Consider the following 16,237-nt stretch of genomic DNA (forward strand, 5'->3'; position numbering starts at 1 on the left):
ACTTTAGTTAAGAGTTTTATGTTACGGCGTTAGCCCATAAAACTCTTAACTACTGACTTTTAAATGCGGTAGGAGTCTGGACAGGAGTGGGTCTACCGCTCACTTTTTCCAGCAATCGTAATACCGGCGCTAGGAAAATCCCATTAAAAAGATAGAATACGCAATTGACGTAAGGGGATTTGCGGTATGCTAAAATCGCGGAAAAAAAGTGAGCGGTACACCTGTACCTGTCTGACTCGTAATACCAGCGGGCGTTAAAAAGCAGCATTGGGACCCCTCATCCAATCCTTCTGATCAGTAGTGCATAGTCTTAAGTTGTTAGCAAATGTTTGTCTGGATGGAGCCCTCATTTGTGTCGGTCCGGTCTCTTTCCAGTCGCACTATGTGCAGATGCTTTAACACTCGGTTTTTCTTTTTCAACCACAGGCTTCCAAAAAAATAAAGTTATTCCCTCTGAACGCGTTTCATCCCCTGCACGGGCTGACTTTGTCAACAGATGATTTCAGAATCATGCTAACAACTTAAGACTATGCACTACTGATCAGAAGGATTGGATTATCTTTTACAAAGGCTTTTTACTCAATGAACCTTGTAAGTGCAATAGTGTATGTTTTATTTGTTTATGTAATAAAAGGATACGTTGAGTCGCTGTTGCGCCTATCCCCTTTTTTCCCCCAATATGGATCACTAGTTATCTGTGGTATTGCCATGTTGAGTATTGTGTACAGTTCTGAAGGTCATTACTCCAGAAAGATATAAGGAAATTGGAATAATACCCTGGAAATAAATGAATGTTACATGGTATAAAAATAGAACTTACCAAGAAAGACTTAATGGATTAAATATGTATAACTTATAGGAGATAAGAGAGAGGCCTAAATATGTATAACTTATAGGAGATAAGAGAGAGGCCTAAATATGTATAACTTATAGGCGATAAGAGAGAGGCCTAAATATGTATAACTTATAGGAGATAAGAGAGAGGCCTAAATATGTATAACTTATAGGAGATAAGAGAGAGGCCTAAATATGTATAACTTATAGGAGATAAGAGAGAGGCCTAAATATGTATAACTTATAGGAGATAAGAGAGAGGCCTAAATATGTATAACTTGTAGGAGATAAGAGAGAGGCCTAAATATGTATAACTTAAAGGAGATAAGAGAGAGGCTTAAATATGTATAACTTATAGGAGAGAAGAGAGAGACCTAAATATGTATAACTTATAGGAGATAAGAGAGAGGCCTAAATATGTATAACTTATAGGAGATAAGAGAGAGGCCTTAATATGTATAACTTAAAGGAGATGAGAGAGAGGCCTTAATATGTATAACGTAAAGGAGATAAGAGAGAGACCTTAATATGCATAACTTAAAGGAGATAAGAGAGAGGCCTTAATAAGTATAACTTAGAGGAGAGAAGAGAGAGGCCTAAATATGTATAACTTATAGGTAAGAAGAGAGAGGCCTAAATATGTATAACTTATAGGAGAGAAGAGAGAGGCCTAAATATGTATAACTTAAAGGAGATGAGAGAGAGGCCTTAATATGTATAACGTAAAGGAGATAAGAGAGAGACCTTAATATGCATAACTTAAAGGAGATAAGAGAGAGGCCTTAATAAGTATAACTTAGAGGAGAGAAGAGAGAGGCCTAAATATGTATAACTTATAGGTAAGAAGAGAGAGGGCTAAATATGTATAACTTAGAGGAGAGAAGAGAGAGGCCTTAATATGTATAACTTAGAGGAGAGAAGAGAGAGAGGGGATATTATGGTAGTTTTCTTGTATACCAAGCTAGTAGCCCAGTAATACTGCAATCACCCAACTCTGCCTACAAAACAACTGAGGCCACTCCCCACCTGCACTGACTCAGTCAGGATAAGTCTCCCCCCACTATTAAACAGTTACTGGAACTGCTACTGGACAGGATGTTTTTATTTGCCGTATGTGCTGTATAAATGTATTTGTACATTGTATCATGTGAGTCTCCTTCACTTTACAGTAATAAAGCAGAATAATACAATAATATATATTTACTGGTGAATCAACATCAGTGACTCTTCTGCATTTTACAGATTAGATTGTATAATACAACATTTAATATTTTTGCATATTGTGTACAACTTACATTGGCTGTTTGGGAGTGGTCAGTTCTCCTTTTACCTGTTTAGTTGATTACTGCTGCTGCAAAGTATCTCTGGATTGTTTTTATTCTCAAATGCTGAACACTGTGTTATATTTATTTACCAAAAACTGATATTTTATTACATTAAAGCGCTCAGAAAGAAATACATTTTATTTTTTATTATTATTTTTATTATTTTATATACAAACTGCTTTATTTCATAGTAAAAGTAAAAGAATATTCAGCTTCTCTCAAATTCTCTTGAGGATTCTCTTGCAGGTGATGTCTCCCATCGTCATAACCTACAAACAAAGATACAAATATTACAATAGTTTGCAAAATGATCAGTTAAAGGGACATTGTAATATCAAATGTTTGATTATGTGTATTAAAAAAACTAGCAATTTCTTTTTATTATTTATTTTGTCCCCTTTTCCTGTTAATTGTAGGCTTTCCTATTCTCCTGCGTTTCTATAAAGTAATTAGTGCTACTAAGTTGTATCTTGGTTTTCCCCTATGTAATCTCTTCTGTGGAGGACATAAAAAAACTAATTTGTAAAGAAAATTTGTGCAAATAAAAGAAAAAACTGCTAGAAATTTTACTTTTATGTTAATTTAAATATAAGTTTGTGTTGGGTCAGTGAAATGCATTGTTAAAGGGACAGTAAACACCTTGTAATTACTAGACATTTCTGTTTTGTTGCTTTAGAATAACGTATCAGTCTTAATGTTTTTAAAAGCAATTAACATCACTTTTACTGCAGTTCTTTTTCATTATCCACCCATCATTTCACCTACTTGGAGGAGCCAATCAGGGCTTTAGCCCACAGACAACAAGGCTAGTCGCTGTCATAATGTTAGTATAAAGTGAATTGTTTTGCAGTTGTTATTTGATAAAGCCAATTAGGGCCAGATATGTAGCAGAGTTAGCCTTGATACATCAGAATGAATAACATATAAAATACATCAGTAAATCTTTCATCAACCATAAAAAAATAAAAATGACCTTTGGCTATGACCTTGAGTACATAATTGAAACTGTTTGTACACATGTCCTTATGATCAAACACTCACTGGCATGGAGAGAAACTATTCAAAATCTGTGAGGACTATTTTTGTTTAGTATTATTAGTCTCTGGTTCATATCCAGAACCCTGCATAGTGACAGAAACGGTTCACAAGGTAAAATTATCCTTTCTAAAATTCTTTGAGGGATCTCACGGTACTAATGAGACTTCATAGATCATCTTTTTAAAGTGGAGAACTTTGGATCATAGGGCCCGGAGAGTAACAAATTAACAAAAAAATAATAAATGGACAGTAATCCAGAAACAAGTCTTGTTAATTTTAAGGGATAGGAAAGTCAAAATGAAACTCGCACTATTCAGATGGAGCATTTTATGTTAAGACACTTTAAAATTCACTTTGGGCCAGGCACCAATAAGCATCTAGCTGCCACTAGTGTAGGATAGATGTGCAATTCGTTTTCGGACGAATTTTGTCCGATTCAGAGATTTGAATGAATCCGAATTGGCACCCTTACTAAAATGTCAAAAATGAATAAATCAGTTTCCGAATTTTCAGATCCATTCTATATTCATATTTGGAATTTTTCATTGTTCTAATCTAAACCGCCGTTCCCCATCATCGCCAACACTAACTAAAACACTAAATAAAGCTATTAACCCCTAAACCACCGTTCCCCATCATTGCCAACACTAACTAAAACACTAAATAAAGCTATTAACCCCTAAACTGCCGTTCCCGGACATCGCCGACACTAACTAAACCTATTAGCCTCTAAACTGCAGTTCCCCAAGATCGCTGACACTAACTAAAACACTAAATAAAGCTATTAACCCTTAAACCACCATTCCCACTACATCGCTGACACTAACTAAACCTATTAGCCTCTAAACTGCAGTTCCCCAACATCGCCGACCAGTGACGTGCGGTGAGGTCAGAGGCAAGTGAGGCACTGGCTATGATAGGCCTGAGAAGAAGCCAATATATGAACCATTGTGGTAGCTTAAATTGACGATTAAATTAGCAGGTTGCATAAGGGCAATTAGCATTATTTACAACACACACATACACACGCAAAAAAAAAAAAATGTGCAATATACTTTATTTATTTTGCCCCCTTTTTCCAGAACAGAAAGAGACCACTGTACTACGGGTTAATAAGAAATGTGACTTGATTTGGCCAATTTACACAATGATTGCCACAGGGGGAGCTGTATTCAAATTTCATCCTAAAGATATTTAGCTGCTAATCACATATTAACCCTAAATTCCTAACAGTAAACTGCCAAAACATTCACTTTAATTATTTATTTTCTTTGCTTGCAAATTCAATGTTGCTACTGAAATCTTCTCTGCTTACTAAATTAATTTTACAGAATGAGCAGCCATCTTGTGATTTTGTGCACAGTAAATATATTATAGGGCAGGCAGAGTAGTGGCCGCCCCCTCTGATGTAAAACTTTGTGTCTGACCTGGTCAGTGTTGTTACTTGTAAAATTTATTTAGTAAGCAGAGAAGATGTCAGTAGCAAGTTACAGCACTGACCAGGTCAGACACAAAATTTAACATCAGAGAGGGGGGGGCACTATTCTCTGCCTTATAATATATTATGTGCATTGTGCAGTGTGCACAAAATGGCTGCTCATTCTGTAAAATAAATTTTGTAAGCAGAGAAGATGTCAGACTCAGACACTCAGTAGTAGGCAGCAACACTGACCAGGCCAGACACAAAATTTAACATCAGAGAGGGGGAGGCCACTATTCTCTGCCTTATAATATATTATGTGCATTCATTGTGCAGTGTGCACAAGATGGCTGCTCATTCTGTAAAATACATTTTGTAAGCAGATAAGATGTCAGACTCAGACACTCAGTAGTAGGCAGCAACACTGACCGGGTCAGACTCAAAATTTAACATCAGAGAGGGGGAGGCCACTATTCTCTGCCTTATAATCCCGGCCAGTGTTGCTGCCTACTACTGAGTGTCTGAGTCTGACATCTTCTCTGCTTACAAAATTTATTTTAAAGAATGAGCAGCCATCTTGTGCACACTGCACAATGCACATAATATATTTAATATATTATGTGCATTGTGCAGTGTGCACAAGATGGCTGCTCATTCTGTAAAATAAATTTTGTAAGCAGAGAAGATGTCAGACTCAGACACTCAGTAGTAGGCAGCAACACTGACCGGGACCATCAGGCACAAAGTTTATTTAACATCAGAGGCCACTACTCTGCCTAACTGCCTTAGTGCCCACTGCCTACTGTTCACAAAATCACAAGATGCCGGCTGCTCATTTGAGTCTCAAATACATTTTAGCAGAGGAGAAGATGATGTCAGAGTCTTATTACATGTCATTGACGCCCGGTCACTCACTCATCACAGTCCCCCTCTGCTCTGATGTTAAGTGTCTGTGTGAGACTCACACAGACACTTAACATCAGAGCAGAGGGGTGGGGGGGGGGGGCGGCCGCGGCCACTACTTGTCTCTCAGTCTCACTCTCTGCCTTATTATATTTACTTCAGTGCTCACAAATCATCACATCACAGTCACACACGATGGCTTTTAATTCTGACTTACTTGTGTGACTGTGTTGGTGACTCGGCGTCAGCGACAGCTCCTCAGTGACGACCAGTCAGGGCAGGCAGGACCAGGGGGCAGCTGCGATTAGCTCAGGCTCCACTCGCTGACAGTTAGTCCTAAACAGTTAGGAATGAGTGGCACTGACTGTTTTCACTGTTGTTCCCATGCCGTCAGACTGCTCCTCATTGCGCATGTGCAGTAGACACAATACAGCAGGGCCAGGGAGTCAACCAGTGTTGATTGGCTGAGCCGGTCTCCAAGGGAAAATACGAGGCCTCATTAGAGGTGCCTCTTTCACAGTTTTTTCAGCCGCGCTGCTGCTGAAAATCACCACCGGGTAGTGCTACAGAGCGGCTAGTAATAAAAATACATGTAAAATATTGCGCAATAGAGAAACACCAGAACCCAGTGCCTCTCTCTATTGCGCAATATTATAGAGCTAGAAATGTAAAAAAAAAAAAAAACTTTTAACTTTATTTAACTTTTTTTATAAAATTATATTATTTTTTTTCATTTGTCCCAAATGGCAGGTGCGGCAGTGCCTCACCTGCCTCCTATGAGTGCACGTCACTGTCGCCGACACTAACTAAACTTATTAACCTCTAAACTGCAGTTCCCCGACATTGCCAACACTAACTAAAACACTAAATAAAGCTATTAACCCCTAAACCTCCGTTTCCCGACATCGCCGGCACTAACTAAACCTATTAACCCCTAAACAGCCCCCCCACATCGCCAACACTAACTACACCTATTAACCCCTAAACCACGGTTCCCAAGCATCGCCAACACTAACTAAACCTATTAATCCCTAAACCACTCCCCCCCCATATTGCCGACACTAACTAAAGCTATTAACCCCTAAATCGCAGTTTCCCGACATCGCCAACACTAATTAAAACACTAAATAAAGCTATTAACCCCTAAACCGCAAGTTCCCAAACATTGGCAGCACTAACTAAACATATTAACCACTAATCCGCAGTTCCCCCACATCGCCAACACTAACTAAACCTATTAAACTCTAAACCGCCGCCCCCCACATCACAACTAGCTAAATTAAACTATATTAACCCCTAAACCTAACACCCCCTAACTTTAACATAATTAAAATACACCAATTTAAGTTACAATTACTAACTACCTATTTAAAAATAAATACAAACTTACCTGTGAAATAAAAATAAAACCTAAGCTTAAACTAAAAAAACCTAACATTACTAAAAATAAAAAAAACTAACATTCCAAAAAAATTAAAACTACAAATACAAAAAATAATAAACACTAAAATTACAAAAATAACAAACTAAATTATCCAAAATAATGAAAATAATTTCTATTCTATTACCCCGTTTAAAAAAAAAAAAAAAAAACACCCCAAAATAAAAAACCTAATCTATAACAAACTATTAATAGCCCTTAAAAGGGCCTTTTGTAGGGCATTGCCCTAAAGTTAACAGCTATTTTGCAAAAAAATTAAAACAAACACCCCCTAACATTACAAACCCCCACCCCCCAAACCCACAAAATAAAAACAAACTAAAAAAAAAACAACCTAATCTACTTATTGCCCCGAAAGGGGCATTTGTATGGGCATTGCCCCAATTTTGGGGTTGGTGTTAGTTTTTTTTTGGGGGGGGGGTGTTTTTTTTTTAAATTAAGGCTTTTTTTATTTTTAATGGACTGAAAAAGAGCTGAATGCCCTTTTAAAATGAAACTAAACAAATGTTTACACGTTGCGCATGTCTAGTGTAGGATATGTGCATATTCTTTTTCAACATGTACAAATGTATACCAAGGGAGAACGAAGCACATTTAAAAATAGAAGTTAATTTAAAAGTCTCTTAAAATTACTTGCTCTATCTGAATCATGCAAGTTTAATTTTGACTGTACTTTCCCTTTAAGCAGCAAAAAAAGCTAAAAATCGGCTTAGCACAGTGGTGTGAAAAAGACTTAGCAGTGAAGGGGTTAATAGGGCTGTAAATACCCAAAATGTATGTTTATAAAATATGGTGAAATATTGTGATATAAATAACTACAAATATATTTAAATATAATCTCAGTTAATGTTACACATAAAAGATCATTTAAAGCTTACATTAGTTAGAGTGTCTCCAGATAGTTCGGTAATAGATTTGATTCCCTTGAGATTTAAGATCAATTTATTATCACCTTCAAGTTGGGCAACAGTCTGCAGGATGTGAAACAGAAGAAATTATTATTAATGTTACGTGTATCAAAAGTTAGTCGCTTTAGGGAACATAATTTTTTTGACTAGCGTTTTCATAAAAATAAAATTAAATCAAATTTCAAAAGTAACAAACAGAAAAGTATAATCAGTTTGACTTTTCTCTATCCAATTAAAGATAAAAAGGAACTAAGACACACATATTAATTACTCATTAACAGTAATGTCCACTGTTTGTATCAAAAAGAATATCTTTAAATAGTTAAACTACTTTTAATAATATAAATTTATATTTTGATTCGGAAAAATTACCATTTAAATTAAAGATTTTAAGAATGTTGATGGATAAACATAATTACAAGAACAGGATTTATTTTGTATAGGGCAATAATAGTGAAACATGCACTAATTTGTTCCAAACTGCAGTTACATGACTAAGGTTTCTGCTATGAGCCAACAATGCTCTGCGGGTCCTGAGCAGTATTATTTCTATTGTGGGTTTAACCCATTTGCAAGATCGATAGTCTTATAATTCTATTCTCTAACAAATAAGATAATGTCATTTTTTCACTGTTATGGCCCTTTAAAGGGATATTAAATCTATTTTTTTTCTTTCACAATTCAGATAGAGCATTAAATTTTAAGAAACTTTCTTATTTACTATTGTATTTTTTATTCGTTCTCTTGGTATCTTTATTTGAAAAACAGGAATTTAATCTTAGGAGCTGGCCCATTTTTGGTTTATCACCTGGGTTGCGCTTGCTGAACGGTGGCTAAATGTAGCCAGCAATCAGCAAGCGCTACCCAGGGTCTGAACCAAAAATGGGTTGGCTCCTAAGCTTACATTCTTTCTTTTCAAATAAAGATACCAAGAGAATGAAGAAAAAAATATAATAGTAAATAAGAAAGTTGCTTAAAATTGCATGCTCTATCTGAATCATGAAAGAAAAAAAAAATTGGTTTCATATCTCTTTAAGGATACAATAGATTTTTTGGTGTCATGTTAGCTGGGGATGAAATTAACTTTAAAAACACCTCCTCACTGGACAACACAATTTAACTCAAAATGAATTTTCATAATTACACACATGGAAAAAGTAAATATAATATCTATATTTCTATTCTAGAAAGAAAGCACCTGCAATTTCTACATTCCTTTTAACTAATACATATCAAAAGTATTCCAGAAATGGTCTATTTAAAGGAACACTAAATATCTTATAATTATAATACACTTATGTTGTATTAATATAAAATAATATATCAGCAAAGTCTAAACATTCTTAAAACAAATCAACATCTTGTTTGCTGCAATTGTTTTTCAAAATCAAAATTCCCCCAACCATTTTCCTTTTTTGGAGTAGCCAATATGTTAATTGTATGTTAATTCAACATTTTATGCTGATGTATTTTAATAAAACCAGATAACAGAGCAAAGGATCATCTCACCTTAAACTTCTCCCCTGTTAGGATCTGTATCTCAGCCTCCTCACCAATTGTAAATTCGTTATGTTGAACATCGTCCCCTGTGGTGGCTGTTAACTTGAAGTGTTTGCCATTCTGCGCAATCTCGTAAAAATTCTTTGAATTTTTGATTTTCTGGATCAATTCATCGGGAAGACCTAACCGAACAACAAATAATGATATTATGACTGGGAATGCAACAATAATAAGTTAGGGCCACAATATATACTGGGCCCTGGGCAAGACAAATTTGTGGTCCTACTTAGCCCAGCCCTCTTATGCCCTCCTCTGTCCCAACATTCAGTGTTATCTACATAAAGAATAACACTATATATTGCACCTCCTGATACCATAAACACTAAATACAAGATGTACATTGCACCTTCTCGTACCCTCACCCCTGATGTGCAGCCCCCCTAAAAGTTTTTGGCTCAGGGCTGGTCCCCTCTCACCTGTGTGAAGTTGGTGGTAAGCAGGTTCAGAGGTAATTTATTTTCAGAAGAACTTCCTTACAGAAAGGCTGAATACATGGGGACAGTAAGCAACAAAAATGTCTATCAAGTATGAAACAGCATGATTTAAAAATCATACTAAAAACAGAATGTGTTTTAAAGGGACAGTAAGCACTTTAAGATTGTAATCAAACATGCTAAAATATACATAGTAAACAACTTTAGTTTTTTTGCCCCCTTTTCCTTAAAATTTAGCCAGTAAATTGTGTATTTTCTAGTCTGAAAACTGAAAGATCACAAGCCTAACTAAGCCACATATCTGTCCCTGATTTGTATTTTTTTTTTTATTTGCTGATGTCAACCAAAGAATATTTTGTTATCACAATGACAGTGACAAGCCCTATCATCTCCAGAATCCAGTGAACTTAGGTTATATGTAGGTACAAATAGCTTGTTGGGGGCTTCTCGGTGGTGGCCATGTTAGGCTGCTGCCATAAGAGGCTCTGCTGCAAGCAGCTGTGATGTCTTTAAAATCTTAAAATTGCTGTGACGTCCATCAAATGTCTTTAAAGAAACAGCAGCTGTATATTGGGTTGAAGAGAGTTTTGTGTTGTGTTTTGTAAGTCCTGTTTTCCAGAACGTTGAAGCTGACTGTACTTTCATCATGGGCAAGGCCTTAGACTATACCCCCGGTAACTCAGGTATCTATTCAGCATACATGACTCATTTTGTTGTGTACCACAGATATCTGTTTCAAGACCTATAACAGTGCAGAAGTACCTTGACTCCTAATTTGGCAACATCATTTGACCAAATCATAGCTGAATTGTGCTTGAGCATGGAGCCTTAAAAGGGAGACCTAACCCTTCTTCTCTCCTATTCACAGGTGACAGTGTGGCCCCTTGGCTGAGAGAGCATCAACACTTATAAATAGCCAGTATGATGCATCTCCACTAACCATCATATTCAACTCTGAGGCACTCTTAGACAACTTCCTCACTGCTGATGGGCCTGAGCCGCTTCTTAATGGTAAGCACTATCCAAGTCTGGATGTCGCAGCCGCCTGGCACATGGATGGATCAGGTGGCACCTATGGACTTTGGGAGACTTTAAGAATGCCTGGGATAAGCATAAGGCTATCCTGAGAACTAGATAAGTTTATACTTTTAGGAAATATCGAGCAGACTTGCTGGGCCTATGGCTCTTATCTGCTGTCAAAATCGGTGTTACTATGTTTCTATGACTCTACTACGCTGAACACTTTATTGTTGAATGTTTGAGACGTTGCAAAAATAGTGGCCAGTCTCCTTGTGTTCCAATATATATTTAATATTTAGCTGTCAACATTCTTTGGTCTGTTGTTTACACAGCCACATATTAGAATTTATCTCCTGTTTTGCCTATTCCATTACGGGCAATGGGAAGATTAGATTTTTTTTAGAGTTAGGTTTTTATATTTTGGGGGGCTCGGTGGTTTTTTTTTTTTTTTTTTACTGTTAGGAGTTCATTTGTATTTTCTTATGTAAAAAAACAGTTAAACTTAGGACAATGCCCTACAAAAGGCCCTAATTTTAATTTGAAATTAGGATTTTTTTGTTTTGGTCATTTTTTTATTTTTTTTTTAGGAAGATAGTCTTTTTAATTTTATGTAATTGGGGTTAATTTAGGCGGTGTTAGGTTAGGGGGCATTGTGATTAGATTAATACTTTGTGTTGTGGGGGAATGGCGGTTTAGGGGTTAATACATTTATTAGCTTGTTTGCAATGAGTTAATGGTTTAAATAGGTAGTTTGCGTTGTAGGGGGTTGGCGGTTTAGAGGTTAATACATTTTATTATTAGTTGAAATGTGGGGGGATGGCAGTTTAAAGGCTAATACATTTTTTTATTAGTTGCGGTGTGGTTGGGATGGCGGATATAGGGATTTTGACATGTAGTTTTTTAACTTTTTTTATTTTTTACTTAGGCGCCGGCAGTTCATAAACTGTCGTAAGTCACTGGCAACTCCAAAAGTGTTTATTTCTGCACATTTCTGAACGTTGCCGGTTTATCCAACTTATCATCTGACGGCGCCGTTACCGTATATGTGATTCACCCGATGTACAAGGTGAATTGATGGGCGACGTGGGTTTCAGCAGTTGCGCTGAAGCCTACGCCGTATATGTAATATCGCCCCTATTCTTTTCAAATAATTAATATGGAGTCTTACTATTACACTTGTATGATGACTTATATTATTTTACAGTCCATAGGCATTCATATTATTTGTTCTCTTCTGCAAATATTTGTTTCGGATGGCACGCCCTTACTGAGGTTATGATTGATAGATTTATATGTGTTTAAGTTCATTCATGGGTTTATATTATAGGAGCCCTCTTTGTTACCAATGATAGGTACGGATTAAAAAATGTATAAGGTTCACTTGTTTTGTATAATAGACCAGGGTTTCTTTAAAAAGGTAGCTTATATTAGCTTTGTTACCCTATCTGAAGCTTAAGGTTACAGTTTGATTTATGTTTAAATTACAAGACGGTCCGTAAATAACTTATATCCTGCTTATTTTTACTCTGAGGTGTAAGGGTTCCAAGAGTGACCACAACTTGTTCTAATACAAATATGAGGATTACATCTTTCTTCAATAGTTGCTTCAAATATTCTGTGCAGACAATGTGATCTGACATTATGTATTGCCCCATTCTCCTTTTGTATTTTGCATTGTGTTCTGTCTGTGTCATTATGATTTTAATCCTAAATAAAAATATTATAAAAAGTAGCTTGTTGAAACTACCCCACAGGGAGCTGTTCTGATACTTTAGTATAATGTAAGGGGTTTGCTCTAACAAATCATTATGCAATTTATTTATCTTAGTAATGTTCATACCCTCAGAGTTGCTAGCTCCATGATATTTATCCTCCATGTCTCTCATGCTTCTATATATTCTATTTGGGTAAGTTATGTTTATTGCTAGTCCTTCCTTAGCTACTCCAAATAAGGAACGTGGTGGGAAAGTGACCATTGAAAAACAAATGCAGCAAACAAGGTGATAATATGTTCTAATAATATTCATACACTGCTGATATTGTAACCTATTTGAAGACTGAAATCTACTTATGTTTTCAAATGCGCTTTACCCTCTTGGTATCCTTTGTTGAAGAAGCAGCAAAGCGCTACTGGGAGCTAGCTAAGCACATATGGTGAGGCAGTGGAAAGTGGTGTATGTGTGCATCCACCAATCAGCAGCTAGCTACCAGTAGGTAGGCTCATGAGCAGCAATGCACTAAGTATGCTTTCCAACAAAGTGTACTAAGAGAAACAAACAAATTAGATAAAATAAGTACATTGGAAAGTTGTTTAAAATTGCATGCTCTATCTGAATTAAGAAATAAAATGTTTGACTTTACTGTCCCTTTAAAAAAAAATCAGGAGCATTGTGGGAATTTTATAAATGCACAAAGGATATTCCAAATCAAAAGTGCTGATAGAAATATAATAAAAGATAAACAGACAATTATTAATGGGACAAATGGCAAAATAATTTGTCCTAATTGATTAGAGCATTTTAACACTAGTGTCCTTTTCCAAGGGGTTAAACAAAGAGCTAAAGTTGCAGCACAATACAGCAGGATAAGGGGAGGTGATCGTGGCTACATAGGTATGCTGCTCCTAATAAGCTCATTGACTATCTCCTGCTCAAATGAGGGACACAGTGTTGCTATTTCCGATGGGGGAGTTTAGCTATTTGTTTTACCTCTTTGTCAGGGTTTAAAAATAAAATTACCAGGCATGATAGTGTTAAAATATAATGCTCTAATGTGTCTAGTTAGTAAGAAATTAATTTAACATATTCTATTTAGAAAACTTATAATGAAATAATATATATTTGCAGACTTGGGGCGAGATTACATATGCGGCACAAGCATCAGCACAACTGCTGAAATTCGCACCGCCTGTAATTTGTCCTTGCAATATTTGGCGCCGGCAGTTCATAAAGTGCCGTAAGTCGGATAAACTAGCGATGTCTGGAGTCGCCAGTGACTTATTTCACTTTAGAAACTGCCGGAGCCTAAGAAAATAAAAAAATATCAAATCTCCCGTAAAAGTCTAACCCGCCTCCCAAAAATAAACCCGACACTTAGAAACCCCTATATGCACCATCAAACCCACATCGGAACTAATAATAAAAGTATTAACCCCTAAAACGACAACCACCCACAACGCAATATGGCTACTTAAACTATTGACCCCTAATCCACCATTAACCCACATTGCAATCTACCTAGTAAAAGTATTATCCCCTAAATCAGCCAACCCCAACATTGCAAACTACCTAATAAATGTATTAACCCCTAATCCGCCATTAACCCACATCGCAAAGTCCCTATTAAAACTAATTACCCCTAATCTGCCATTAACCCACATCGCAAAGTACCTATTAAAACTATTAACCCCTAATACGCCATTAACCCACATCGCAACAAACCATATAAATCTATTAACCCCTAATCCGGCAAACCCACACAACGCAATAATCCTAATAAAACTATTAACCCCTAAACCGCCAAACCCACACAATGCAATAATCCTAATAAAACTATTAACCCCTAATCCACCAAACCCCCACAACGCAAATAACTAATTACTCAGCCCCCTAGCCTAACACCCACTAAATTAACCCCAAATTACATAAAATAATAAAATACTAAATTATTATTAAAATAAAAAATCCTAACAATACTTAAAAAATAAACCTAACATTAAATTAAAAATAAAAAGTCTAACATTACAGAAAATGATAAACAAAATTATCCAAAATAAAAAAAATTAACTTAATCCCTATGAAAATAAAACGACCCCCAAAATAAAAACACTCCCTAATCTAAGCCCTTTAATGGGCTTTTTGTAGGGCATTGCCCTAAGTTAAACAGCTCTTTTGCATTTAAAAAATTTCTAAGTCACCACCAAACCGCCCAAAATAAAAAACCTAACACTAAAAAGCCTAAACTACCCATTGCCCCTAAAGGGGCATTTGTATGGGCATTGCCCTTTAAAAGGGCATTCAGCTCTTTTACTGCTCTTAAAAGGGCATTCAGCTCTTTTAAGAGTGTCCATTAAAACCCTAATCTAAAAAATAAAAATAAAAAAAATAATCCTAACTCTAACCCCCAAATAGGTACTCACCGTTCCTGAAGTCTGGCTGAGAATGTCCTGTTCCAGGCGGTGAAGTCTTCTTCCAAGCGGCCGACATCTTCTTCCAAGCGGGGACCACTTCCTTCTTCATCCAGGACCAAGCCGGCACGGCGCAGAGCGGAGATGAGCGTGGAGCAGGACCCGTGACAGCGGAGCCATGGTGCGTTGAGGATCCTCTTCGTACAATTTCCGCTGTACACTGAATAGTGAATTCAAGGTACGGGTTTAAATATGGCGTCCCTTGCATTCCTATTGGCTGATTTGATTCTTCAAATTCAAATCAGCCAACTTTTCATTGGGCAATTTCCATTGGGATTAGGTTTCATTTTTTTATTTTTGATAATTTGGTTTATTATTTTATGTAATGTTAGACTTTTTTCATTTTTGTAATCTTAGTTTAATTTTAGTTTTGTTGCGACGCGGTTCTATATTAGCTTATTGGAGTAAAAATTGCTTTTGCGGGCGAAGGGGGGAAATATATGTGCCACATTTATATGCGGCGCCGTATATGTGATACCACAACCACGTAAAAACCGCATTTGTAATCTTGCCCATAATGGGATGTCACGAAGAGTTCATACTATAGCGATAATTTAAGTAATATGTTATTTGTCACACAAAAAAAAACACTGTGTTATAGATCTAGGGAGCAAAGCCTTTTCATAAAATAAATTAAAAAATGTTTTCCCCATAAGTATATTTTGTTTTAAAAAGTCATAATTTGGATCTCACAACTATAAGTAAATCTTATAGGTATAGCAGAACTTACCAAAGAATTTCATAAAAGGTTCATAGTTTTCATATGATACCAGCTCATACTTTCCAGTCATTGCCATTGTTGAATGTTTTCAGTGTTTGCAGCTAGAGAATTAGATACAGATTCCCAAACATCAACTATTGTAGACTTATAAATGTTTTTTCTTATCACTCAATCTGGTTAGAGTTGAGATTATGTCTCATAATTACACCTCTGTTTAATCATTAACATTTCCCTCAGGCAATACCAACTGTACTCTCAGTAGTGGGTGAAGGAGTAATCTTCTGGGCAACTTCCAAAATTAGATGTGAACTCAAGTAAAATATTAGGAGTCAACTCAGTTCAAGATTACATTTCTATCATGCAAAAGAGACCTTTTACACACCTAGATTACGAGTTGTGCGTTCATGTTTTAATGCTGAAAAAATGGTAATTTCAGCGTTAAAACAG

The 16,237-nt window shown here is 36.2% G+C and overlaps 1 protein-coding gene across 1 annotated transcript in view; it reads right to left on the reverse strand.

Moving 5' to 3' along the window:
* LOC128647538 (fatty acid-binding protein 1, liver-like) overlaps positions 1-15,895 on the reverse strand; it is a 29,266-nt gene extending 13,371 nt beyond the window's left edge. The window contains exons 1-3 of the mRNA XM_053700321.1: positions 15,800-15,895; positions 9,379-9,551; positions 7,840-7,932 (exon numbers count right to left, since the gene is read on the reverse strand). Coding sequence (XP_053556296.1) covers positions 7,840-7,932; positions 9,379-9,551; positions 15,800-15,866 — 333 coding nt within the window. The 5' untranslated portion in view covers positions 15,867-15,895. The remainder of the gene's footprint in view (positions 1-7,839; positions 7,933-9,378; positions 9,552-15,799) is intronic.
* Positions 15,896-16,237: the final 342 nt, after the last annotated feature.

Source organism: Bombina bombina, chromosome 2 (genome assembly GCF_027579735.1).
Source record: "Bombina bombina isolate aBomBom1 chromosome 2, aBomBom1.pri, whole genome shotgun sequence".
Taxonomy (NCBI): Eukaryota; Metazoa; Chordata; class Amphibia; order Anura; family Bombinatoridae; genus Bombina; species Bombina bombina.